The sequence below is a fragment of the Ciconia boyciana genome, chromosome 24, assembly GCF_034638445.1.
Source record: "Ciconia boyciana chromosome 24, ASM3463844v1, whole genome shotgun sequence".
NCBI lineage: Eukaryota > Metazoa > Chordata > Aves > Ciconiiformes > Ciconiidae > Ciconia > Ciconia boyciana.
The window spans coordinates 4,216,820-4,244,788 of record NC_132957.1 but is presented as its reverse complement, the minus strand read 5'-3'; the positions used below and the strand labels follow the sequence as shown (position 1 = coordinate 4,244,788).

The 27,969-nt window shown below is 43.9% G+C and overlaps 1 protein-coding gene across 2 annotated transcripts in view; it reads right to left on the bottom strand.

Annotated features, from left to right (window-relative positions):
- ARHGEF18 (Rho/Rac guanine nucleotide exchange factor 18) overlaps positions 1 to 27,969 on the bottom strand; it is a 45,245-nt gene that overhangs the window by 16,581 nt on the left and 695 nt on the right. The window contains exons 2-17 of one of the 2 annotated variants that reach the window (XM_072845359.1): positions 26,349 to 26,547; positions 25,364 to 25,478; positions 24,354 to 24,411; positions 24,095 to 24,139; positions 23,727 to 23,807; positions 23,222 to 23,327; positions 22,556 to 22,730; positions 9,900 to 9,967; positions 8,260 to 8,323; positions 5,012 to 5,156; positions 4,063 to 4,175; positions 3,758 to 3,898; positions 3,026 to 3,276; positions 2,190 to 2,315; positions 791 to 908; positions 143 to 391 (exon numbers count right to left, since the gene is read on the bottom strand). In XM_072845359.1, the coding sequence (XP_072701460.1) occupies positions 143 to 391; positions 791 to 908; positions 2,190 to 2,315; positions 3,026 to 3,276; positions 3,758 to 3,898; positions 4,063 to 4,175; positions 5,012 to 5,156; positions 8,260 to 8,323; positions 9,900 to 9,967; positions 22,556 to 22,730; positions 23,222 to 23,327; positions 23,727 to 23,807; positions 24,095 to 24,139; positions 24,354 to 24,411; positions 25,364 to 25,478; positions 26,349 to 26,547 (2,054 nt within the window). Of the gene's footprint in view, positions 1 to 142; positions 392 to 790; positions 909 to 2,189; positions 2,316 to 3,025; positions 3,277 to 3,757; positions 3,899 to 4,062; positions 4,176 to 5,011; positions 5,157 to 8,259; positions 8,324 to 9,899; positions 9,968 to 16,712; positions 16,772 to 22,555; positions 22,731 to 23,221; positions 23,328 to 23,726; positions 23,808 to 24,094; positions 24,140 to 24,353; positions 24,412 to 25,363; positions 25,479 to 26,348; positions 26,548 to 27,969 lie in introns of those variants that run through there. The other variant, XM_072845357.1, reaches the window with a different exon arrangement.

Below are 27,969 nucleotides of genomic sequence, written 5' to 3'. Positions count from 1 at the left end.
TCCAATATCCTATTAAACAAACAGGTTATTGTCATCTTATTTTACACTCAATCGATCGGTAATAAATGGTTACTAAAAAAAAAAATAAAAAAAAAAAAAATCTTGTTTCCTAGTTGTACTTTTCCACTTCCTGGTCCTTTACCTTTGAGTCGCCCTGATGCAGCTTTCCAGTACAGCATCCCATCCAGCAGAAGCCGCCTCTGTCCCATGTCATCCTTCCGGAAGAAAAGCCCATTCTTGCATTTCCCAGATGATTTTAGCTCCATTTTATGCATAATCTCTTTAAGGCGCTGCCCTTTCTCACACTCATTTACCATGGCATCTACATGAGTGATTGTGTCCTTAATTAAACTAAGGGCCTGAGTCAGCTCTTCATAATCTCTAGTTCCAGCTAAGAGAAAAGAGTAGCAGTCAGTCACATTTTAAACTCTGGAATGCAAGATATGAGCCACCCAAACATATTTTAACATGAAGGTTACATACTGAACATCTAACAGTATTTCCTAAGAGCTTAAGTTTAAAAATAAAATAAAATATCTTAAAGCTCTAAATCTACTATGGTTTTGCAGTTGCACACTTGAAACTGAAAGCTGCTCTTGACCCTCTGATGAGGTGAGACTCATCTGGATCTGCATCTAGAACGGCATCTTCAGCTAACGAAGAAGTGAGAAAGCAGGTATAAGGCAGTACCAGCCTGTCTCTCCTTGTCTGAGGAAAGAACATGCAAAACACGGGAGAAAAAGGATCAGACGACAACTGTGAGGCTTCTAGGAGAGATTAAATAACCTACCTTCTGTATTCTGAATAATGCGTTCCACCAAGACTGGATATTTGGTGATGCGCTGTGTAACTAGAAGGATACACTCCTGAACACCAAGTCTCCTCACAATGGCACAGTTGCCAATTTTCTAGAAAACAAGACAGACTCATCACACCCATTGTATATATTGCTCTTCTAACTCCCTCGCCTCTCCATTCACACATTTTCCGTCTCAAAACATTTTTGTACAATTAGGCACAGCACCACAAAATTAGCTGCACTCTTTTACTAAACCAAAACTCCTGATAGCATTTAAAAAATTGCTTTTATTACTGGAAAATATTTTAGGTATTATTTTCAACTACTGTTAACTAAATCTGAAGCCAAGCAGAGAAAGTTCCAAATCTGAACTGTTTGACTGCCTATTTGCTAACTGATTGCCTTTTATAATAGGATCAGTCCTTAAAAATATAGTACTTTTCTATGTATTTAAGACCAGACCCAAGCACCTAACAGCCAAATTAGGTCAATAATGAATAAACTAAGTGTTTATTTTACCACTGTATTTTATTAAGTGTTTATTTTACCAGTAGGCTGATCTACAGAAACACATTTCTGTTTAGAAAGGGAAGACTGTAAAGCATCAGAATCCCACTAGTTAGTCTGACTGCAGGTACAAAACAATCCTGACAGCAGAATACAGTACCAAGATCTTTCTTTACAAGGACTGAGGCTATATATTTTAAAACTCTGGTCACTTATTTACTTCCTTGAAAGTAAAGGGTTCTCACTTTTAAGGACACCTAGTTAAGAGCAGCTATAAGTATAGAGCTATGTTGGAAAGTTCATGCAGTATCACATACTGATGACTGGAAAATGAGAATACTTAGGACTGTGCAATGCCATCTGGGATTCAGGTTACAGGCTTCCATTTTGGCCGTGTCTCTTCAGCCCTTCCTATTAATTGCACGTTACAGCATACAGCAGATAAACAAACCACCCTGGAGCCAATCTTCTGGTTTTGGAAAGATGATGTAGTGGGCAAAACTTGACTAAGAGTAACTGCTTTTTCTATAGTAGTTCATCAATAGCATTTATCATTGATCCAATTTAGTATCAAGCCAATTTACAAAGATGGCCACACAGCAGGGCCGTCAGTGATAGAGCCATCAATAGAACAAATACTCTGTTCCCCAGTCCTATGTGTTCTCAAGAGCCTGCCTCAAATTTAACACGTGCTAATTGTGGCTTTTTGTCCAAACAGCTCAAAAGATCTAAAATACAAGAAGCTAACAACCCATCAAATAACAAGAATATGCCTCTAACCCTGCTCATTCAAATTTAAGAGATCTTCAAGTACAAAATAAAACCTGAAGCAGTCAAGTATATTTTGCTCAGTCAGAATGGGAGACTTCTGGTGGTTGTTTACCTTTATTAAGCTTTGGAACTTCTTATTGCTTTGGAGCAGGTCTTTATAGTGACTCACAGCTTCATTGTGTCCACAACAGAACACACCATATTTTTCTTTCATTCTCTCCCCATTTTCACCTGAAAACTAATTGGAAATATAAGAACAAAAGACATGAATCATTAAGAGTAAACCCACCTCCAGTGCAAGACCCAGGTTTAACATGGTTTTATGGTACCTGATTTCTGAGACATTTCTTCAATATTTCAATTTCTTCTGTACCAGAAAGGAGAGATTTATGCATTGTGACATCTGAGAGCTTGGAATACCATATGATAACCAAATATTAAGTGATGGTTGTCATTATGAGAATTTTAAAAAGGATTTCTGGGCCTCTGCACTTAAAAAGACTGAGGACTTTAAAAGGTGAAGGGCAAAAAATGGTCACGATATATGAAAGAAATTGTTGCATCCACTCCATACCAGAATGGGTGCTAAAGCTGTAATGAGTTCAAAGGATCTTTACTTCATTTTTAAAAGGTCAGAACCAAGAAGCTTGGCATTAAATGCAGGAGAGCCATGTTTGGGAACTTTTGGAACAGATGAAAAATAGAACCAAACCATCTGCAGTCGCATATCCCACAACGTGCATACGCACATGCCCAAAGAACATTTAATGAACATTTCATATTATTTGTGACCAGATATGTTCCTTGGAGTCATGCTCCCACATTACACTGGGAAGATACTCTTAAACCCCGTATTAAATAATTCTTTACATAATGTAACTTTAACCTTACAGTTAGCTTTTGAGAAATGTAATAGTGTCAACAACATTGGTAGAATTTAATTCACACCTGTTTTACCAAGAGGTCTCCAATGTTCTGGATTATATAATTTCGGTCACTGCCTTCTTCCAAAGATTCCTTTCGTCGCTCCTTTAATTGGAGCAGAAATTGCCCATGCATCTCCAGCAGCTCATCCACACAGGGGAAGAGCTTGTTGATGACTGCATTTGGGAACTGCAGTTCCTCTCTCATGGCTTTGGAGTATACCTTCAGCATTATTTTCAGTGTCCTAACGTGGTGCATTTCAGTCTGCATTAGTTCTGGGCAAGGGGAAATAAATAATAATTAAAAAAAAAAAAAATCAAAAGTCATTTATCTGCTGTGCAGTGGCTGGTGAGATATAAAAGAACAGGCTCCGAAAGCCACCATCTTTTGCACCACCTTCTTCTTCATCACAATCTTTGCATCACTGATGTGAAGTTCCTAAATTTGCCCTGTTAATCTCCCAACCGGTGACTGACCCTACTTATTTAACGACATCTCCCAGTTGCAGTTGAGCTATTCCTTAATTGTATAGCTGGGTTTTGCTGCATACACAGGCCTACTGAAAACTATGGGTTGCTTAAAATCATTAATAGGAGGACTTATACACACTAAGACAGATAAGAGACTTGAAAATCTTCACTCAATTTTAGTTTTCAACCACAAATCAAAATGGGAGCCAATAAAAATGATTTCTGCTTTGTTTCAAAACAGTGGCACTATGAAATAGAAAGTTATAAGAATAACAAATAGTCTTACCATAAATGACATCTTGCCTTTTTATAACCTCTTTCTTTTGCCTTTTTGCATAAGGCTGTTCCACTGCAACACTCCAAGACTCTGCCTCAAACTCATGAGCATCTGTTTCTATTTCACTTCGGAGGGATACAGAATATGCATCTAGACCAAAAGCACATGCAATTTCAATTATTATTAAATTGCTTCCCACCATATCCCTCATTACCATCATCATCATCAACAAGAAGAGTAAAAACATCTCAGTGCTGCTTTAAGACCATGTAAGAAATTGCATAAAAATCCTGAAAAGCACAGAAATTCCATACCTTCCAGAAAAATCGAGTCTGCTGTTGAAGGTGCAAGTGAGACAACATCATCTGAAGTCTGCTTAAATTTTATAAAGCCTGAATCCCCTTCATCCATGTCTCCTGAAATTAGTCTAAATGGCCAAAGAAATTAGACCAAGGGACCAAAACAGAACATTAACATTTTTTTTAAGTTGCTTGACAAAAAAAACCCCACCAAAACTCCAACTAATTTAACAAGCATCTTTCCTAAACTATAGTGCAATTAAAATAAATATATAAAAGCTATCGTTGCACTCCAACTTTAAACAGGGAAATCAATTTAGCAACTCCATCACTGAAATATTACAGTTTTAATTAGAGCAGCTTGAGCAAGTATGTAACTTCAGGTATGACATTTTAAAAGACATCACCGGGTGACAAGCCACAGCCAGTTAAGAGTACAAAGGGCACTTTCACTGAGAAGGGAGTGTAACTGTGGCACATAAAAAGTAAACAACTACTTAAAACAGCAGATAGCTTTGAATTTGTCTACTATTTTAATCAAGGTATCCTGCAATTTAAAACACTGCTGTCTCCTACACTAGTCAGAACTAGCACAACCTAGAATAACTCAGAAGAATCAGAAGAGATTACTGAATTTCAACAAGTCTGAAGACAAATACATCCATGAAAACCATAATCTAGACAGAGATCCTCAAATACTGCCCTATTTTATATGATATCTTTTGTGACATAGTAGAGAGGGACTAAAGACAAGGTGATTTAAACAAACAAAAAAAATCGCTTACTGTTCAGGGAAACGAATTTCAGCATTAAAAGCTCAATAAATCTCTTTAGAGCTTGAAAGCCAATGTGAGTTCTTGCTTTAGTTGTGTGATTGTTTTTCTTTTATTTTCACATGGGGGGGGGGGGGAGGGGGGGAGGTGCAGCAGAAGCTAGTGAATTAGAAGAGAAGCAGTTTACTTACCCAAATTTATTAACAGCTCCAGTAGTATTCAATGAAGACTGAGAATTTCCTCTTTGGGCGATAGTCATACCGAGATTCCGTGATAGTACTGGGGTGCCATCCGGTCCCAGGAGAAGACTTCGGGGCTGCTCCTTCAAAGAAGCGGCTAGAGAGGCAAAAATTGAATTGGTACTCAGAAAATGAGGCGTACACTGCAGATCGCCTGCTCTCAAACCTCTCTCTGAATGTGGACGGAGAACAGACAGGATCTTGGATGTCAAGAGCTCATTGTCCAAAAAAACATTCTCATTCCATTTTCTTGAAAAGGAACCACAAAAAGAGAGCTCAGGATGAGCTGGAATTGTATTGCTTCTGCCGCTGCTTTTTGAATTTGTATTCCCCATGCTCACTACTGGCTGCCCTCAGACTTGGCACAGTAAAGTGGCCCCAGAGATGCACTGTTTTTATACTACCTGTGATCCTTCTAGAAATGTAAAGCTGCCACTTAACTTACTGTATTGGCTAAATCAGCAGGTCTGAAGTGCAGGAAATTGGTCCCTACTGTGCCCATTTAGTGTGGAAATTGCAAAGTATCTTCTCCTTTAGTAAAACACCAGAACCTACACACAATTATTCACACCCTACCATATAAGGGCACAGAACATTTCATGGCAAACAAGAAAATTCTGAGATCACATAAAAACCACAAGTTCTTTGCAATGCTTATTGCTACACAGTGATTTATATCTGCATGCACACACACTGAACGTAATAGATACCAGAGCTAAATTTAATTTTAATACTGCAGCCTTTTAATGCTTTTTAAATCTAGACAGACTGTGAACTGGAAAGATATTTAAAACTTTAATCACTATTACACAATACATGGAAGCCTGTAATAGACTTATAAAAAATTGATACAATTATTTAGCACTAATGTCTGTAATGAATGATAAGGAACAGGAGACAAAATACATCCTTTTAAAAAAGGAACTTGAGGGAAGTCAAAGATGAAGAATCAGCCAGACAATCTTTAAGACTTATCACTGACAAGGTCTGCAGCTGCCCTTTTTGCAAAGTGCTTTTGAGGACATGGGAGTCGAAGAGATCTCATGGATGCTTGAACCCAGGACTCTGCCATTGCAAGGAAGCTTTGTCTTACACCCAGACCAAACTCCTCTTCCAGTACTGTGTCTGGGAGGCTGCTTCAGGACCATGCTGTTGTAGCAGTTCAAGAGGGTCTCCAGCTCCCAGCCAAGGTTTATGCATTGCCAATTCACAACTTTTCTTGCAAAAACACTGGTGTCTACCCATCCCTGAGAGTCCCCCTTTCTTAGTCTGCACTCCTCAGTGTACCTCCACTAACAACCATCTCTCCCTCCACTTCTGCCTTGCTCAACCAAACACAGCTAAATCAAGGTATTCATATTCTTCTCAAAAAACAGCTTCTTCCACATTTCTTGATCTCCCATACTCTACATCTGCATGTCTCTCATTTCATCTTCCTTGAAACAGTTGACCAGAATCGTATTAGGGCTGCAAGGGAGGTTTCATCACTGACATTTAATAGAAATTATATCACCACATCTTTTCCTGCTGGAAATACCTTTCCCAATACCTGTTTGGGTTTGAAATCTCTTGGCTACATACACAGCACATTCTCAGTCTACAGTGAAATGGGTAAACTGAGTCCTCTTCCATCAGCTCCAAGTGATGATCTCCAAGCCCGCTGTCCCAAAGGAGGAGACTAAGTAGATATTAGCAAGATTTGTAAAGGCGGATTTCTTAAACAGAGGCTTAAAAATTAAACATAATGCCCTCCCGTTTCTGTCTGGGGAAGTATTGATATCATCAGCCACCAAGTTCTCTTTCTGTGCTCCAGAAGCCAAGAACATAAAGTTGTGTTTCACAATGGTAGGCCAAATCTAAAAATCTCCAGAGGCAAAACACAGGGAGAGGGATGGGGGGGACACAACCACCACAGTTTGTACCTTTCTTAAAATGTATTTCTCTTATGTTGATACAATATCTTTGGCTTTTTTTGCTGGGCACTGCAGCCTGCAGTGTTACACTGTGGGTAAAGACATACAATGCCCATGCTATTAGCTGTTCCTTTAACTTCCAGCTTCTGCTTTTGACTATGGAAAATAAGTACTGGCTGCCTAGCAGAGTCTGCACCAACAAAAAGCCATTTTCTGAGTTCAATTAGCACTGTCTGCACACTGCTGAGAGTCTGTATCGATCGTTGTTAACCTATCACACCAGACCAGACTGTATACCACAGAGCTGTTTCAACGACAAGCCCTACAGCCAACTTTTCCTATTTTCATTATTCCTTATTGTTTCCTATTTTAGCCTCTGCACTTTCCCCTAAATGCACAAAACCATTCTTGGTAATGCAAACAGCCACTTATCTTCTTAGAACAATTACTCTCTTTGCACTACCTCTTGGTAAGAATCGTTTCACAAAAGAAGTACACCTTGCAATGCAAGTCAAATGATGCCCAACAAAAACATATGAAACACATAGTAATACTTGGACATTCATGTCAACTGTGTTTCTTGCAGCCATCAAAGCAACCAAACGGACCAACTGCAAGGCAGAAAATAATTCTGCTCTAGTCACAGTCAGTCATCTGAGAGCCAAGAAGCCTGTTCTGTTAACGCCGATCTCGTAATGTCTACAAATTAGAATGCCATTTAAATCATACACCTGCGGCCACAATGGTCTTTTCCAGTAGCAGAAAGCTATTTCAAAGCCTATGCTGCAACAGAGCTGTTCTTTCTTTCTTCTGTTTTTTTTCTCCCAGATTCCTTTTCCCACTTTGTTTCAGCAAAGATTTATGTTCAGACCATTAGTGCTAGCTTGTCTTAGAGATTTCTAGCAAGCACTAGCTGCAGGCAAGTTTTAAATAGACAATTATGAAAATCTGATGTAAAACAAAGTTCACAGTTCTAGTCTTTTCAGAGGCCAGAGAATAGACAATCAATGAAAAACTAGCTTATTGATCCCTTTTCACCATGATATTTTGAGGTTACACAGCAAGAAGGTATAAAGAAAAATAAAAAGATAAAAAGATAAAAACACACAGGAGATTGCTAGGAGCCTCTAAGCCATTCCCAATAGAAAAAAAAATGAAGCCATCTTATTAAAAGAGACCTTTTCTATACTTCAATAACACACTGTGTATAGCCTTTAAAACATATTAAAGAAAAAAATACAATCGAACAGATAAGCCTTGAGCACAGAATCATTCTTTAGTACAAACCTGGGGAAATGCACTGGGGCGAACTTTGTGGAGATCCAGAAGGTCTGTGCTGCAAATCTTTCTGCTATAGGAAAAAATACAATATTCTTACACATACAGACCGAACTTCCAGTCCAAAATAAATCATATTTTTCCTATCATATAGTACTAACTGCAAGTGAAGCTGTATACTGAAAGTATAAAAAGATTTGACACAGTAACAGTTTTGATTTTTTCACATTCCACAAGAATGGCATACAGACATTAACACTTTGTATAAGAAACCCATCAAGTATAAACCAGACTGAAATAGAACCAAAAATGAAGTTAGAGCTGAATTAAAGTTATGATCACAAATAATTTATTAAATGAAAGCAAACCCTTTATGTAGACAGTCTTCACCTACATTTTGTTGCCATTTAGTTTATAGCAATACTAACTAAACTAACCCAGCCAGTTTCAACCAAAATTTAGACTGCCCATTTAAAATTGCATCTTTGGTAATTTGTACAACTTTCTCAGTCTTACAACACAATATTACAATTCATTGAGATACAATTTATCTAAGATGCAAAGAAATTAAATAAGTAATACAGACTGTAACAAATGGCTTTTTGGGAGTCTCGCTTCACTCTGAGGATCTCATTTCTGACTTAATTTCCCACATCATTTTGTGCTACCACTCTCTCTTTGCCCTCTTCAGGAGTGGTCTATAAGGGCTGATTCAACCATGAAAGTTTGGGAGTGGGTAAAGAGTGGAAATGAAAGCATCAGAGCAAGTGACTTTTTAGGTTTAAAAGGAAAATGCACAATGCCTCGAGAAGTTTAAAAGTATATATCAAAAACCCCACAAGAACATTTCTGCCCTCAAAAGAGTTACATTCTAAATCATCAAGGGCTGAAAGCACTTCCTCTAACCTCTAACTGCCCAGGTTTGAGCTGTTCTGCTCTCTCTTTTCCCCCTCCTAGTACTCCCTAATCTGCTATTAGTCTCTGAAATCATCAACACTTGCAGGTTAAAACAAACGAAAACTCCCTCAAGTATAATTAGTTATAAGGAGGAGGAAATTATTTTCAAAACCAATACCAGAATAAAAAACCAAGACAGATAGACAGCCATCTGAAACCAACCTGTGACCTTACATGCAATCACAGGCACCACAGTGACACAGATAAAAAATGTACAGCTTAGCAAGATATAAAGTTCATCACAGTTCAAAAATGAAATAACTTATTCTGCATTGCTCAGCTTATAAGTAATATGCAACTGGTATAACCAAATTCCCCTCCACCCCTCACACTCTTCCATCAGCTTTGAGATGGCACAACCTATTGAAATATAGCAGCATAAAATTCAGAGGTACTGTATAATTCAATTACGTTCCCCAAAAAAGTGATGGGTTTGAGCATTCTTATAGGGGTTAGTCACAGTTCTGACAGGCACAAGCAATGGTAAGTAATCTTCAGTACAGCAATAAAACGTTTCACTTTATTTTCCCTACATACATTGTAATAAATTACTATAATGACAAGTTAATAATTATTCGATGTCTTGAAGATGTAGGGCAAGATTCTGTACTGATGTAAATTAAAACACTCACAGGAAATTAAACTATGTCAAGCACTGTTATTATAAAAGAAGAACAAGTTTTAAAACCCACCTTGGGTCTGATGCTGCTGCATTCAGCCAGTAAACTCTTGCAGTTCTTATGGACATTCACTGCACAGTCTGGAACACATACACACACAAAAGTCTTAAATTATTCTTGTCATTCCCATCTAGGGAAAGGAAAAGTGACACACAGAAGATCTTAATTTTGGATGAGATGCAGAGTAAGGTCAGGTGTTTCAGCGAGCATCCTTGTTGTGCATGTTCTGTTCTTGATTTTACACCAAATACTCAAGCTTTTTCAGTAAGACTCAGAATCATTGATAATGCAATTCACACATGCAAGGACAAAGAGAAACTACTGAATGCGCCAACAGTATTCTGCCTAATCTCCACTCAGCCTGAGCACAGCTTTCCTCATATTTGCAAAGGTTATTTCCATGTCTCACAATTCAAAATTGATACCATGCAAGAAGGCAGCAATTTATTTGGCTCCAGAGGAATAGCTGCCTTTCTGCATGGAGCATTAGTAGGAGCTGAAGTAACTACAGTAAAGTTCAAAACGCACCACAGAATCATCAGAGTATTACCACCATCAGAGCATTACCACTTTTCTAGCTTCACAAAGGAACTGTTTCCAGATAAAGGAACTAAAGCAGCCCTCTCTCACCCAAAAGGCATAAAACCATTAACAGTATAGTAAAATCCAATCTCTTTTTCCTTATAGTAACTACTGCTTGAGAAAACAGGATGACAACCAGTAGCGTCAAATATTTTCTGCAGTCTTTCTGTCCATCTATAAAATAAGCTCCTTTATCAAATGCAGAAGCAGGACACCAGCAACTCAGACAGAAAATGAAACCAGGATTTGTTTCTTCCTATCTATTTCAGGCATGAACTGAGAAGATGAACACCATATTTGCTAGAGAAAATCCTGTTTATGTTTAAAGCACAGAGAAAAAACTATTTAAGGTCTCTTCATCCAAACAGAACGCCTGGCGCCAAGACCGGTGATCTGCTTTAAGGCTCCTGGCTAACTTAGAGAAATGCTCACTTTTAAGTGTTTTCCATAATTACAGTAAAACTCTGAAAACAGGAGCAGAATGCTTACTTGGCCTTAAACACAAATAAATTAATAAAGATATAAAAACAAGACTGAGAGAAAGACTGAGTGCACAGACCCGAAAGACGCTTACATGTTATGCAGCTTCCACAAATGTGGGAAATGAGAGCAGAATAGTAAGAGCAGAAGGGCACTGAGTGCCTGCCACACAAAATGTTTCCACAAAAACAATCACCTCCCACAACTTCTCTCTTACTTGTAATATTTCTACCAATACCATACCTCATGCCACAAACCAAAAGGCACTATATCTAATTTCAAATGTACGTGCCTCTGCAAATGTATAAAACTGTATAAAAACTATTCACTTGCTAAAACTATGTAGAAGGTAACAAATATATTAGCTATTTCAGCATTGATAAGGCCTCCACCTATCACCAGAAAACCAAGAGCTTGTTAAAAGACACGCCACAACAACAAACAACTAGTTGACAATGGAAACGCCTTTCCTCCCAAGACAAAGGAGCAAACTGTAGGACAAAAATCACCACACAAAAGGAAATTGAAAAAAAATTCTCCATGACGTCAGGCTGGGTTGGGTTCGAGTCTAGCTTGCAGATGGGTTCCCTTCAGGGACACCGATGGAGGGAAGCGTTCATACAGCCACTGCCCTGCCCCGTGACATCGCCTCTTCTCTTCAAATCCACTTCATTCATCTAGAATTGTGTCCTATGGTCGTCTATAAACATTTTATCAAACTTTAACTAGAAATTCACATATCTTCAGTGATTACATTCAATAATTCTTTTGCAATTAATGATTAGTAAGACCAATTCCACTTCAAAAGCTTGGGTACCTTGTTAAGCTAACTATAAAAGTGTTATCAAAAATATATTTCAATTTTAAAACCATGCACTTGCTCTGTTAAAGATAACAGCTTATATCACTCTCAGTAGATATTTTTCACTTAATCAGTTGACATATCTAATAGTGCTGTGTGTTAGTTTCCTATGCTGCTGAAACACTCTTCACACAACAGGAGAGAATATACTAGCAAACAGGAAAATGCTACAGAAAAGCCTCAGAAAACTGCAGGTGAATCCAAGGACCTGATCCTCTTAAGAGACTATTTGAAATGCAATTAACTCAATGATTTCCAAGTGGCATTATTTTTGCCCAGGTAACAGAAGAGAATTTTGAAAACTGACAGAAGAATCAGACTATTTTATAAGCATCCTTAATTTTATAAAATATGCTTCAGCTTTCTCTGTTCAACCCACTTTTGCAGACAGTGCTGAACCAAGTACGCTCCAATTAGGGATGAGCACAAGCATTCAAATACTAGTGAATTTGATTTCCTTTTTCTGCATGTAAGATCTCTTTGCATTCTTTATTCTTCTGGACAGCCTCTCTGAACAGGGTATGAGAGAACTGCAGGGGTCAAGAAAACAGCAAAGAGGAGAATGAGGGACAGAGGATAGTGAAGAAGTGACAGGAACCTGCACAAACTGAGCCTGATATTTAAGAGCAGAGATAAATATGAAGGGTCATTATAGGTGTATAGAAATAATAGATATCTAACCTTAGAAATCACAGATGGGAGGGGGTTTTTTCCCTTTATCATAAGAGAGGAAAAAAACCCCAACCCACCACAGAGACCAGAAAAGGATCATTGGTAAATTAAAAACCCAGAAAGAAAAATATTTTTGCATGTACCATCAGTAACTGGTGGCACTCAGTTTTATTCAGGTCAAGAATTTGGGAAGGTACAAAAATGAAACGGACAGTTATGTCAGCAAGCTCTTCTCAAACTGGAGAGGCACAGAAGGTATTCCTGAGAAAGATGGAACTAAAAACTCAGAGGACTGCCACCCAGGCTCTTCCCTTCCTTCTCTCTGTCTTCTCCCTCGATCACTCTCTGGAACCACAGGAAGATGAATTTGGCAGAGAAAAACAGATCCCCAAAGTATTTTATTTCTACACAGACTATGCAGAAGGGCTGTAGCTCTGCCTAGTGCTGAGAACATCAGTTAAACTGCCTACGCACCTAGAAGGTGCCAAGGATTTGGGTTACCTCGACTGGATGGGGACAGGACCACCACTGCTAGAGCTAAAGATGCAACAGCAATCCATACCACACATAGCACAGGAAACTAAGCAAACCCACCACAGTTATTTCTGGGCTTAAATGAGTGGTTTTGGAATTAAGACTGAGAATTTTGGGAGCATCACGTTATCCAACATCTATGGGGACTGTCACTGCCTCTGAAGCATTTTGCATGGGCTACTGCCAGTGACAACCTGTTGCTCATTGACAGACTAACTGGAACAGGGGCCTCATCCAGCAAAGAAATATTTAAGACCAAGAGGCTCAAACGTCATAAAAGATCCTATTCACAATTGAGGATAATGAAATTAATATCTGGTATAATCAAAACCCTTCCCTTATTAACGAGATGCTTTCCCAAAGGCTCACAGAAACCAATTTACAACTTTTTTGGCATTTTATTGGACAACACCTTACAATGCCCAAAAGCATAACCCTGATTCACGGTATGCAAGAGGGCAATGCACCTAGCTCAAAAGGGCAGGCGAATACATTTTCTCCCCCAGCTGTAATACCTTCCAGTGGATCAGACACTGGCAATGTCCTATAAATGTCTTCCAGAATTGGATTCCAGGACAAACCTATGACTCACCAGGTATTATGAGTATTATGACCCTGACCTTTGGTCTGGAATGGTACTGCCCAATAAAATAACTCTTAAGAGGCCATTTGCAAACAACTACAGCTAACAGTCAGATATGCTGTGATTAATCAAAAATTGAACTCCTGACTTTTTTTTTTTTTCCTCAAGCACATGGCTTTTTGGCATTTTTTAAATGGCAGATTAAAAAAAAACCAAAAACAAACACAAAAAACCAACACCACAACACGACTTTAAAACAGCTAAGTTCAGACAGGGACACCTTTCAACAGCGATTCTAATGACACAAGGAGTTCAAGCACTATTTTAATGCTAAGGATATATCCACCATCTATTAAATCCAACCAGCAGAAGAGAGCTGTGGACAAAATAGTTTTCTTGTGAAATTAATAGTTTTTCTGTTTTCAAATGCCCGATGCTTCAGGGATCAAGGAGAACCTCTTCCCTTTTTCCTCACCCTTACACCATGCAAGGGAACTCCTCTCTCTTGAACTGACAATCAAAATTTTTAGTTCTGAACAACTTGCATATGAATTATTAATATAGAATTGTCCTGGTTTCGTCTGGCATAGAGTTAATTTTCTTCCTAGTAGCTGGTATAATGCTGTGTTTTGGATATAGTATGAGAATAATATTGATAACACACTGATGTTTTAGTTGTTGCTAAGTAGTGCTTACACTAGTCAAGGACTTTTCAGCTTCCCATACTCTGCTGGGCGCACAAGAAGCTGGGAGGGGGCACAGCCAGGACAGCTGACCCACACTGGCCAAAGGGCTATTCCATACCATATGGTGTCATGCGCAGTATAGAAACTGGGGGGAGCTGGCCAGGGAGCAGCGACTGCTGCTTGGGGATGGGCTGGGCTGGGCATCAGTCAGTGGGTGGTGAGCAATTGCATTGTGCATCACTTGTTTTGTACATTCTTTTATCATTATTGTTATTTTCTCTTCCTCTGCTGTCCTATTAAACTATCTTTATCTCAACCCACAGGTTTTACTTTCTTTTTCCCTGATTCTCTCCCCCATCCCAACGGGGAGGGAAGGTGATCAAGCGGCTGCGTGGTGCTTAGTTGCCGACTGGGGTTAAACCACGACAAGAATATAAAATCTAAATTTATACATAAAGATACACAACACAACGACTGAGAAACATTTCAAACAACTACGGCAGTCCGGAAGAGAGTGACTGTAATAAATCTCCTCAGGAAAGAGGAGGAGTTTCACCGGGACACGAAGAAGTTTCTGTATTCGGTAAATCCAGGTCAGGTATCTTCAAGAACTCAGAACAGATTTAACTTTGTCCTAGTGGCTTTGGTGACCGGTGTTTACCTGTTTTGCTAACTCGCCTAATTGCATAAAGGCAGAAACCAAAAACTGGAAGGGTGCAGGGCGATGAGATACTTCACATTCTGAAATAGAGACAGTCCACGCGAGAGAGCAACAACACTAAATTATCAAGTTTCAGCTTCCCTGTTAAAGCATTCCTCTTTGTCTCCAAAAACAACCTATGATTATTTTCCCACTGTATCTGGTTTTATTGTCAAAATATCAGATAGACGGATGGGGGGGTGGGGTTGTGTCATTCCCAACGCTGCATGTTCTGGTGGGCTTGGGGTTTTCTTTAACCACAGAAACCCAAACCACAACAAATGAACAACTGATGTTTCTTTTTTTAAACAATGCAAAGTAAAATTAGCATATTATCCTAAAAGAAATACAAGTACCATTTCAATTCCCTCACGCTGAACCCTTCCCCCATTCTACGGGAACGCTACAGGACTGAAGCAGCAGCTATGACAATCATAAAAGGTATTTAAAATATTTCATAGGTAAACATTAGGTGGAACTACAACACACAGTGTCTGATGGCTCCTGTTTGAGAGCCATGTTTCATGGGTTTATTTTTTTTACCATACGAAAGAGAAACTATTACCTTATAACATTATAAATTAAAAAGAAAAAGTGCCAAATAAAAAAGCCACCTACAAAACTCTCTCTTAAGAGGAGAGGGAAAAGGAACTGAGAAGCAGCCATTGCTTCTCTTGGTTTTACAGAGAATACACACAAATACTACAGTAACAAAACCACAGCACAAAATCTTCAACCACTATGCAGAAGTTTTGCTTATTTATTTGAGCAGCAAAACCAAATACAGTACCAGAAACATTCAGAAAACTATTTCTGTTTGAATCACTCCCTGTTTCCCCCCACCTCCTCCAAAATCCGTCACCGCTCCTAGCTCCTACCAGGCTTTGCTTTCCAGCACATACAAGCTAAGCCTACAATCTGATATTATCTCCCGCTCCTCTCCCTAATACGTCAGAGCTGTGGAATACTTAAAATGGGTCAGTCATCACAATTGTGGGTAACGAGAAATTTTCACCATTTTTTTTCCTAACATCCATTTTTATGTACATCCCGGACTTTTCTCATGTTGCAGCCCCAGCACTAGTACTACATGGGCAAGCGACAGACGACAAGACGCGGGATTCCATTATCACAAGCATAATGATGCTCAGACTCAAGCTGTGGCATGAAGTGAACCAGTTTCACACCAGGCTACATCAGCTCGCCTCCCTAACGCGCACAGTAACATTTTACCTCCTTATTTACCCCCTAAAAGATAAAGGCTGGATCTTCACAAGCTACGTCCTGTCCACCAGATTAAGCCTTGGGCTGCTGACATTGGGACAGCTGGAAACCCTGCATGATTTGTCACGAAAGGGACGATAAACCCCCTGCCCCCGCCGAGCTCTGGATCTCCTCCGCGCTGCCGGAGGAGGCCGGCGTTGTGTAACTGCCCGCTGCGGGACGTTGCTAGGCGGCAGCGGCCGGCGGGCAGGCTCCCCCCGCTGAAAAAAACCCTCACCGCAGGCACTGCGAAGCCCCGGGAGCTGAGGGGGCTTCGCCACAAGAACCGGGGGGGTGTGTGGGGGGGGAAGACCGGTCACCGGGCCGCGGCCTCCCATTGCCCTGGGAAGGGGGGCTCCCGGTGCCGGGAGGGCTCGCTAAGGCCGAGAAGGGGTGGCACCGCGGGGAGCCGGGGGCCGAGGCTCGGGGCGCCGGCGGGCGCGCTGACACTCCGGTCTCTTACCGGACTCCCCGGGGAGCCGCCGGTTGCACTCTCGGTCCCGGGAGCCGCCGCCACAGCAACAGGAAACGCCCCCGTGTCCCGGAAACAAAAGGGCGACGAGGGTGTGCGCCTGCGCGCCGTGGCCTGCTCGAGGGGAGAGTCTCTTTCTTCTCAGGGGAGGCATAATCACCCCAGCCCGCGCTTTCTCCTCAGGAGGGGCACGACCACTCGCAGCCCGCGCTTTCTCCTCAGGGAGGGCACGACCACCCCAGCCCGCGCTTTCTCCTCAGCCCGCTCCCGGAACGGGGGAGGCGGCCGGAGTCGAGAGCCGCCAGGCCTCCCCCTGACGAGGGTCCCAGGCAGCCCGCCCCGAGCCTGAGAACCGCTCCGGTCTCTCCCCGGCCCAGCCGGCAGATGTAAACATCCCGCACCACGGGGGATCTCCAGGGGACCTGCCTTCCATCAGCGCCTGGCTGCGGCGGGAGCAAAGACTAAACAGGCCCTTTAATGGATGGGATGCAGCATCCCGAGTGACAGCTTTAACGTGGTAGTTCATGTGTTTGCGCAGCGCCTGGGACTTACTCTAAATACGTAATTCGTTATTAAAAGCCTGGTGGGATTTGCCATTCAAAACGTGGTGAAGTGTTTACTGCTGCTCCTGCCAAGGCGAGGTTGGGGTGCCTGGCGCTAGCTTACTTATCCACCCCGCGACTGCAAGTGCCTAACTGGGCCTTTGCAAATGACCCTTGTGCAGGCAAACAGCGAAAGCAAAGAGGAATTATCTCCACTATCAGCAGATTCATGCACTGACTTGTACAACTAAATTGCTTGCTGGAAAAACCACCTTTTCCTTGAAACAAATAAGGTTTGACCTAGTATAGTGCCAGGCCGCTGAAGTACTCTGCAGAGAGGAAAAGAAGAGCTCATGACCTAACCTTACCTCCTGATCTGTGATTCATTCTGAGGATTTACAATACTCATCTCCATCACAAGTTTGTCATATTTTAAATTACACACATCCAAGTTGCCTGTCGAGCTTGAAAATGAAACGTACACGATTACAAAACAAACTTCCCTCTCAAAAATCTGCCCTACAGCTTTTCTGCGCTGTTTGGAAAGAACCTGCCATTGTTTGGGCTGGCAATCGTAGACTACCATGAGACCAATATTGTCTCTCATTTCCACACTGCGACCTGTTTAATCGATTCTATTTTTTCTCTTCATCTTATAGTTGCAAGCTTTTCAGAAATGTTCCCTTTTGTGCTGCTTCTGTACAAGACTGAGTACAATAAGGTCCTGGTCCTTTATTGGGGCCTCTCAGCAGTACAGAGAAGTAATAATTAAATTAAGCGGTTTGGGGGTAAACAGCTGGCTGTCACTTTGTGACAGATTAATCCTTAGACGCTTCAAACTTTGTGCTTCGCTATAATATAAAAGTAAAGCATTGCAGATTGCCCAACTACAGCTGTCATGGAGAGAACATGCTGTGCTTGTGTGGCTGGCCTCAGGGCATCTCCACAAAATCCATGCAAAATCTGGCACAGCAACCAGCTGAAAGACTCCGTAGCTTAGAGCTAAGGTTTGGATTGCAAAGAAGGGAATAGCACCGACTTCCTAATCCTGTGTTATTCTATAATAACAAAAGATTTCTTACTGAATGAGTTGCAGGTAGATTACTGTCATGCAGCCTTATGCATTTGGCAGGCCAAGTGTACAAGATCCTGAGGTTTTATCAGAGAATGCAAGGAGCAGCACCGTGGAGGTGTTCCAGATGAAGACAATACTGCCCAGATATGAAAAGAAAGTGAAAAGCAGAAAAGGAGAAGCACTGAGAATAGTATATTCTTCAGCTTCCTCTTCTAAAACCTCTAGAGCTCGGTAGAGCCAGCTGTATGTCAGCAGACTCATAGCTCAGTCAGCGTTCCCTCTGAAACCAGCACTGCAGACCACTTTGACATTTGCTTTAGATCCTACTTCATTGGCTTATAACCGCATTAACCCACAGCCTATTGCAGTCGCTCTGGTTTCGCCTGTTTTATTTGGACTCCTGTCAGTAATAATTTATTCCAAGTGGGACTCCCAGTCCATTTATCACTGTCATCATGTTACAGCAGCCAAACCTCCTTTTTCCCCCAAAATAGAAGCTTTTTGGCAGCTGTGTGTCTCTCCAGAAACGCAAAGTTTCAGGTTGCCTGCTGCTTTTCAGATTTCTCAGGACTCTATGTGGGCTGTGAGCAGAAAGTTCAGGATAGAAAAATCAAGTAATTCCTCCTTATTATAAGCCAAAACTATTAGCTAAACTATAAGCCAAAACTATTATAAGCCTAAACTTCCCGTATTAGCCTATTGGTGCTGCACTGGGAATCCTAAAAGCAAAAGCATGCAGGCACAAGTGCCAAGTGAGAGGTGAATTTCACACACTGAATTTCAAGTCCAAACCAAGAGCCATTCTGGCCTCTCTTCCTTACAGATAAAAAAGCATGGGTGGAGGATGTTTGCCTGACAGACTGCAGAGACCCATGTCCTCCATTTACCTGCAGAACCACTGTGAGAAAGGAAATGGCTCTCCAAACCTCTTTCACAACATACCTTAAATAAGTCCTGGAGACTAGTTGTTACAGCAATTTGTTATAAATCAGCCTGTATACCGAAGCGGCCAGCAAGGGTCAGGCTAGGACAGGTGGACAGTCTGGTGTCCAGCACAGCCTGTATAATTCAGGAAGATTCATTAAACTGAGCACCTTCTCTTAAAGAAGAGGAATTTCTCTGAAGCCTACCGAACACTTTGGTTGTAGCTTTTGGTTTCCTTTTGAAAAGGATAGTAGATGTACCCTCCCTGCGGGGTCTAGGGCTCTATCTTTCCCATAAAGTAATGGAGATGTAACTCTCAACTAAAGAAAATGTAGAAGACCCACCTCTACCCCAGTGCTCAAGCTCAAGTTGCTAGGAGGGAAGCAATCCTCCTGCCATTCATATTCCATGGCATATCCTTGGCTTGCCTCCATGGCACAGCCTGCTTGGAGAGCTCTCCTCCTGTCAGGGCTTTCCTGGGACTCATCTAACTCCTGTTGCATAAACTCTGGAAGCATGTTTATAAGAGAGGATTAATTTAGGCACAGAACTTTCTCCACCCTTGACAGCAAAGGCTCAAAAGGAGCTTTCTCCATTTCCAGGTGAACAATAAACCTAGAGACTCACAGCTCAAAGTTTATGTAACAGTGAAGTTTGGGTGGCCACTGTTGTCGAGATCCCAGTGACTGCAAACATTCCTCTTTGTTTTTCATCCCTGCCAGACTCCTAACATCACATCTGTGAGACTCTCAAACTGGAGCTGCAGAAACTCTCCTGCATCTATACTCTTGACACACACCACAGCCTCCTTCCCTCCTTCCCTGGGAGACTTTGTACTGCATGGTGTCAGGGTAGTTGGGAGGAATCAGGTGGGAGAGGGAAACAAGTTACCATGTACAGGGCCACCTGGGCTGCCTACCTTCTTCACAGCTCACGTGCATGTTTCTAGCAGAACAATGATTCCTTGTTCTGAATTAAAGGCAGAATTCCTCCTGCTGTTACTTTCTCTAATAAGAAGAGCTCTCACTCCTCTATTTCATCGCAGTCATGGTAGCCACTTGTCTTTGTGTGTCCACAGGACAGTGAAAAGACCTCAGACTCCCTAATCATTTCCCCATCCTTCCTCCCCCTAACTTCAGCTCATCCCTTTCTTTAACCACCATTTTTTCTTTTCTTTCGATGAGCTTGTTTTGTTTTCTACCACGCGGTGGTGCTGCAGTTAAAAATACCATGGAGATAACAAACAACCGCACCTGACCATGAGATGGGCTGAGAGCTGGCCCTGGCCCAAAGCGTATAGATGGTGAAGTGCGAGTCCGTTATGAGAAAACAAGAGGAGCAGCCAAATATCGTCAGATCCTGGCAGCAACTACAGCTCAGACTGAGCCCTGACAGAGCAGCTCGCACGTCTGAAAAGTAGGCATGCCACTCTGGCTACACGGTGGCCTCAAAGCTTGCTTTTCAAGAGCCCTATCAGTGACTTGTCAGGAGGCCACGCACTGTTCCTAGCTGCAATAACGGGAGCTAGTGATATCAACTATCAGCTCTGCTGCCCAGAAGCAGCTTGCAAAGGTTTCAGCCCAGCATAACCCAAATATAGGCACTCTCAGGCTAACAGCTGTCACACAGCAAGTCCCAATCCAGATCTGACCACAGACAGGCCGTTAATTTTAATTAACATCTCAGAACCCTGCCCAATTGTTCAGCCTCAGTTCAAGCCACCGCAAAGGGAACACACAAAACCAAGCTCTGCTGCCCTGCCGCCCACGTTAGCCTGGGTGGCATATCCCTGAGGAGCCCAGAAAGCCAAAGGAGATGTCACAGAGTCCCAAACATGTACCAGTTCCTCAGCCGCCTTGGAGTTTTTCTCCTGAATGTTAGCAAGACTCAAGAACACAGATTCCTCATGGAAGGGCTGAGAAACAAGGTAAAAGTTACTAGAACTTATGTCCAATCCCCACGCATTTATGATGGACGACGATATGCCGAGCCATACTCCCATTTCGACAGCTAACTCCAACCCCTTGCACTCCAGATCACAGATCGCCAAAGCAGTTGTCCAGAGAAGAATCACTCACACCAGCAATGACCTCAGAGTTCCCAAGACCATACAGAGCATGGCTCCAAGCTCTTGGTGCACTGGGGTCAAGGACTGTCTGCATCCTCTCAGGTTCAGATATTTTTTGTAAAGCAGCGTGCAGGACTGCAAACAGAGCCTCTGCTAGGAGGTTCCTCAGACAGGAATAACAAGGCATAACTCTGCCTCCTCTCATAATATTTGGGTTCTCTCTATATCCACAAAGCACTTGCTCTTATTCAGCTCCCTGCTTCCTACTTTTTGCTGTGATACCTGCAAAATGTTCACTAACCGCTGGGCCTGTGGTCCTTTTCAATTTCCCTCCAGCTGCCCTGAAGGGAAAATACGCTTCTCACAGCACATGTCCAAGGGCAGCCAGTTTGTTTATGCCCCAGGAAGGTTTTACTGACCTTAAGAACCTCTGAGAGACCCTTACTGCAGAGCGAGCATTGCTTGAGGATACAAGGTAGAGAAAGAGAGCAATTATCTCATTTCCAGAAGATTTTCTCTGCCCACAGACAATCTCTTGGGAATTAAAATGTTCTTCAGTGCCCTGAGTACCTGCCCCAAAGAGGAGGGACAGGGTTTGTCCATCAGCCAAAGCCATGCAGCAATGCCACAGTGAATGTAGTGGGAGGACAGAGTCCCATGCATGCCAGCAAAGGAGCAGCTGCCATTCCTGTGCACTGCTTACATCTGAAAAGCCACAGTCACACCCATGCAGGTTCTGGGAGGCACCATTTGACTGTTGTGTTAGTTAATAAAGTTCTGGATGCTCTAGAAATCCCTGTGCCCATTCACAGGGCAGATGCTGAGCTGAGACATCACTGCATCTGTGAAAAACAGCCTAAAAGAAGCAGCTTCACTCAAACAGCACAGATATTTGCTTGGGCGAAGCAGAATTTTGCAAAAAAATTATTAAAGGAAAAGTTGACCAAGAACCTTCCTTGGGGGAAAAGGGCAAGAAATGGTCAAGCGGCCAAAGAAAACGAGGATAAACTATTGCCAGGCAGGATTTAGAGATCATTTAGACTATCTGGAGAAACAGCCAAGGCAGGCCAAGCAGGGTGGTGGGGTACAGTCAAGCCAGGCAGAAAAGTGAAGCAATCCATGAGGCTGATTTAAGCAGAGGAATGGCCGGCCTGGGCCAGAGGGGAGGCTGGGGGAGAGGGTTACAGCCAGGCTGGGTCAGAGCCAGACTGACAGCCATACTCACTCAGGCACTGCAGACCACTTTTATTCACAAGAGGTTTGGCACACAGTGAGCAGCTGGTGCAACTGGAGAAAACCCCTGGCACAAGCTGGTGCCCATTGATCTCTTTCCACCTCTCTTTTGGCTCCTTTGTCTCTTTCTCCTTCTCTTTCTCTTTTGGCTGCTCTTTGTTCTTACCCTGGAAGGAGAGAAAAAACCACAGCTCCATTACAGGCCTTGCACTGCCCGCACATTCCTTTCCCCACTGGTAAAAACGAGCATGCAGAAAGCTGGTGCGCAGCAAGTACAGCGGGCACCTTTGTGCCCGAACTTTTGGGATGGTAGTGCTTTTCCCAAATGCCTTCCTAAGGCTCAGGCCAGTCCCTCTAGGCTAGGGTCACGTGTGGGTGATCCAGGCAGTCACCCAGCCAAAGCACTCTCTCCTGGTCTGCACAACTCATGCTAAGACAGCATGAGAGCAGCCAGAACATGACCTGGAACAAGGTGGGCTGAAAGTCAGGGATCACTCTGTCCAGTGCATTATATTAGGGGTCACGGTGCATCTGCTGACCAATATAGAGGCCTCAGCCATCCAAAAGCAATCCAACTAACTGGTCCAGGGGGTCATATCCCCTTTTCTACCTGAAGAATTCAGCAATTCCTTCCACAAATTCAGCATCTTTCCCTCACCTTATCCTTCTGCCAGGACCCCGTGACTCGGCTCCGCAGGGAACTCAGACGTCTCATCACCTTCGTGCCTTTCTCTGCTTTATCACTCTTTCCACTGTCCTCATTTCTGAAACAAGACCAAAAACATCTTAACTAAGGGGAGGTTAACTGGCCAAGCACAGTTCAGGGCGATCACTGATGAAGTTCATCTGAAGCATTACTTTAGGACCCCATCTCTGAGCTTTCCATCTCCTGGAGGATCTGGTTCGGCATCAGTTATGTCATTTATTAATGGGACACTTGCAAATAAGGAGCTGAACTTTCCAATTATTTGTGCGAGTTCTGGCTGTCGCTGTGTTTTTGTTCAGTGCCATGCACAACGAGGCCCCGATCCTGGCTGAACCACTGCAGATACCAGTGTCCTGCACACAGCATTAGCAGGGCAGTAGAGGTTAGATGGAGGAGGGCTTGAAATCAGTCTGCTCTGGGAACACAAATTGTGCGGGTTACCATCTGTCTCACTCACTCATTAGACAGGAACTCAAACCAGGTGAGGTTCTGCTGGGAAGAATCGCTGCCTTCTTGCACAAAAGTTCTCTGCTTCGCCCTGTGCAGGAGAAGACATCAGACACACAGCAAAGAACACAAGAGCAGAACTTTTGAGTCAGTGGAAAGGCTCATCTTTGGAGACGGGGCAGGAACATGTTTAGAGTTACAGAAGAAGCACGTGAAATGCTACTTCTCCTTGCAATTCTACCCTAGTTTCACTGGAAGAATACGGTCATTCTGGTACCCTGGGGATTTCCCCCTCAGGGGACCAAGTGTCATTTGCCAGGTGGGTCCTAGGCAGACCCATGACCTCCCCACCCACATCCCTCTCCCAGACACACTTACCCATGGTATTGTTTCAGCTCCTGAAGTACCTGCTGGACAATTAGCCTACCAGGGATGTGGCAAAAGAAAAGCAAGAGATTAGAAAATGTCCTTGCAAAGACATTCTGCACCCCACAAAGCATCAGGCGCTGGTTTACGACCAACTACTCAGCTGTGCCCCAGCCTGGCGTGGGATCTCCTTTGCTATTGCATCTCCAGTAGCTCAGATATACTCAAGAATCTCAGCCGTCTCAAAACAGCCAGGACTGACAATACCTACACGTGGTCTGGGGACACGTGGTCCTTCTCCAGCATCTCCAGAGCAGGGGGTTCAACACCTGGAACACAAAACACTCTCAGCAGGGATCCTCAGCTCTGCCTTTGCAGAGCACCATGTTGCAAGCTATGTGATTGGACCCCGTTAATCTTGCTGGGCTCCCACTCTACCTTTAATGGGCAAGGAGAAGTGCTGGAAACAGTGAGGGAGGAAAAGGCTGCATTGCATTTCTGTGAGGGAGGGGAAGGCTACATCACTTTTGTGTGTTTCCCCTCCCTTCTTCAGCCTGTATTACGTTAACTTCTGAGGACCCTGCTTGCAGCTAGAGGGTAGGAGCTGATACCACCCCAGAGACCTTCTCCATGACAGCCAGCTTCCCCTCCACTTCCCAGGCTGTGCTCTTACCAAGTCTCTACATTTTGCTCTCGGGCTGTCCTGACAGGTGGGAGAGGTTAATGGGTTCCAGCAGCACAGAGAAGTCCAAAATTAAGTTTACAGGAGCTAGGGTGCCTCTGTTTTTCTAAGGCTCTTTGGCTTTCAGTGCAGAAACCAGAACCTGGCAGCCTCGTCCCAAAGCCTGCTCCACTGCCAGCTGTGCACGGTGGGTTAGTGAAGGGCACTGCTGCCAGAAGGGGCCTGCACACAGATCATGTTTGCCCCATTCTTTGGGGTACAGGAGAAAGGGCACATTTAAACCCAGGCAGATGAAGCAGTGCCTTTTGTTCCTAGGATACCACCTTTGCCTTGTGTGAGTAGGGAGTGACCAATGCACCGGCCACAGAGAGGTTGTGTGGCAATGTGTCACTGGGGATGGGCATGTCTGCGCTTAGACTACACTGTTAGCCAGGATCAGACTCAAAGTCAGCTTGACTTTTTATTTCAGGAGCTCCTGGGACCATGTAGAAGGGAAGGGCAGAGGATGTCTAGGCTTGCAGAGGCTACATCTCCTGTTTTTAATCTTAATCACAAACACCTTGAACTCATTTAATGCGATATTGTAAGTCTATACCAACCCTCCATGGCTGGAAGAGAAGTGTCAAAACTGCAAGGTATCTGAGAGGAGGCAACCGTCTCGCAGGCTGATGGGACAGACTTTGACCTCAGTCTCTTCCCGTTGCTGCCACATTCCTGGAGAAGTAAAAAGTCATGGACATCTTTGGTCCTTTGTGCACCAAGGAAGCCTCCGTCAAGGCACAGCATGGCTGGCAAGGTGCAAGGCAGGGAATCTTGACTTAAGTGCCAGTGATCATCCCTGCCTTCCCCAGCCTCCTACCCTGCGTGCCCACCCTGGGAGCCCCAGGGCAGATTCCCTTGCTGCGTGGTTTGATACCTGTGGTATATCAGAGCACAGGATTAGATCAAAACCCAAGATATCACTGGGAACAGGCTGACTCCTCACCCCTTCCCTCTCTTCTTTTGTCAGGTTTATGATGACAGGACACCGTAAGGCCCAGCTGTTTGTTGGCTTCAGGTGTGGGCTCCAGGGAGGTTGCACACCTCCTTGTGACACTTGTGGCTGAAACCTTCTTAGGCACTTCTCACTTTTATAGGACATGTAGCACTGTGATACAATTGTCCTTTTAATATTAATTGAATCCAAAGAACTTCCCCAGAGGAAAGCAGTGTGAAAGGCAGGGGTCACACTTCTGTCTTCAACTACCTGACAGAGGATTATAGAGAAGATGGAGCCAGACTCTTCTCAGAGGTCCACAGTGACAGGACAAGAGGCAACAGGCACAAGTTGCAGCAAGGGAAATTCCAACTAGATTTATGGGAAAAGAGGGCTGTGCATCAGCCAGCTCCCAGGGCCTTTATCCTGCAAGAAGGGGCAGTTCGTCCCAGCGCAGAGAAAGCCCATCCTTGCTGAGATTCCTGCAGACCTCTTGGCGTACCTGGTTCAACGCTGGCATCGAAGGAGTCCAGCCTGCGGCTGACACCTGTGTGTGTTGCCTTCTGCACCCCCTGCTGCCAATATGCACACAGCCCTTGCACACTCACCCCCTCCTCCGAGCCAGGGCTGACCATGAGGTTCGGGCGCAATGGCTCTATCTCCACTTTGATCAACATGCCACCCCCACTGCTGCTCCAGGTTTCCAGTTCCCCTTTGGACATGCGAGGCTGTGGGCAGGACTGGCTCCCCTTCTCCACATCTTCCTGCTCTGGGTCACTGCCCACCTCTGTGGCATCCAGGCTGAACCTAATTCAAGGAAGAGGAACAAGCCAGTTCAGCAGGCCCGTCTCATTGTGCCAGGCACAGCACAGTCCCTGCAATGTCCTAGCCTTGGGTGGACAGTCCTAAAGAGCTCATGCAGCTGGAACAAGGAGGGTCACCACAGCAGGCACATGGAAAAGGAAATGCCAGGAAGCGTCAGCCTGGACACCAAGTCCTGAGCCTGTTAAAAACAGCTTTTCTGGCTGCCATCAGTCAGTCCACGAGCTCCTTGGTCACCCGGGATGTTTAGTGCCGGATGGCTCTCGCTGATCTCTTAGCAACCCCTGAGACTGAGCAGCCACCCAGACAGCAGCCTGCCTCGCCTGCGTGAGAGCTGCTGCCCTGTTAGCTGCGTTCCCAGGAAGGTCCCTCTGGGCATTTAGAAATGGCAGATGTTGTTGTTTAGCAAATCATCACTGTGGCATCATGTCACAAGTCCTGCTCCCACCAGGGCCCAGCTTCAAGAAAGGAAAAATAAATCCTTTTCTGGGAAATGAGGGGTGGACCAGCTACCCCAGTGCCCCATGGTTTCCTGAACACCAAGTGCTGTTGCAGTGCCAACAACATAGGAGCAAAATGATGGATAGGGCTCAGTGGAAAATCTTACTCTCTGCATGAGTTCTGTCTGCAGATCACTGTCACTTCATTCCTGCTGCCAGAGACAGGCTTCAGGAAGCATTTGCTTAGGGGACAGCGGGGCGTATTCCCCTTCCCTGGCCCCGTGCTCACACATGCTTAATCACCCAGCGAGGGGACCGAACAACTCCCTGACACTGACAGCCGCTCTGTGCTGCTGTTGCTCATGTGCCTGTTACACAGCATAAACTGTGAATGATCCACGGCACACGGAACAACAATAGGCCTGAGAACCAAAGTCTGAGCTTGATAAAGAACTGCCAAGATTTCAGGCTCAGATAATTTTAGGGTACCTTATAAGGAGGAGAGATAAAAATAGTCCTTGCTGGCTTGCACCTATCTCCCAGTCATCCGGGAGATCAATACATTCGTCAGCAGGGAAAGCATGCATGTAGGAACCTGGAGCCCAAGGCATTCATGTGGCAGGAGCACAGCATGGCAGTGACGCCAAGTCTGGAAACCGCCCCCAGCCAGAGCTCAGCATCATGCTACAAAATACACTCTCCTCTGCAGCCATGTGGAGGACAAAGGGCTGGAGGACACTGTGGCGATTGCAGGCACAGGCCCCACCAAGATGACTCGGACAAGAAGAAAAAGGATTTGACAGAGCGCTCTCAATCCCTCTGGGGTGAGCAAAGCTCCCTTTGAGCCAGAGGATGGAGGCCATCAGGGCAGCTGATGCTGTTCAGGGTTCCCTCCAGACAGAAACGAGTTCTCCCCAGATGAGAGATCCTCTTCCTGGCCCCAAGACCAGGAAAAGAGGGTCTTCCT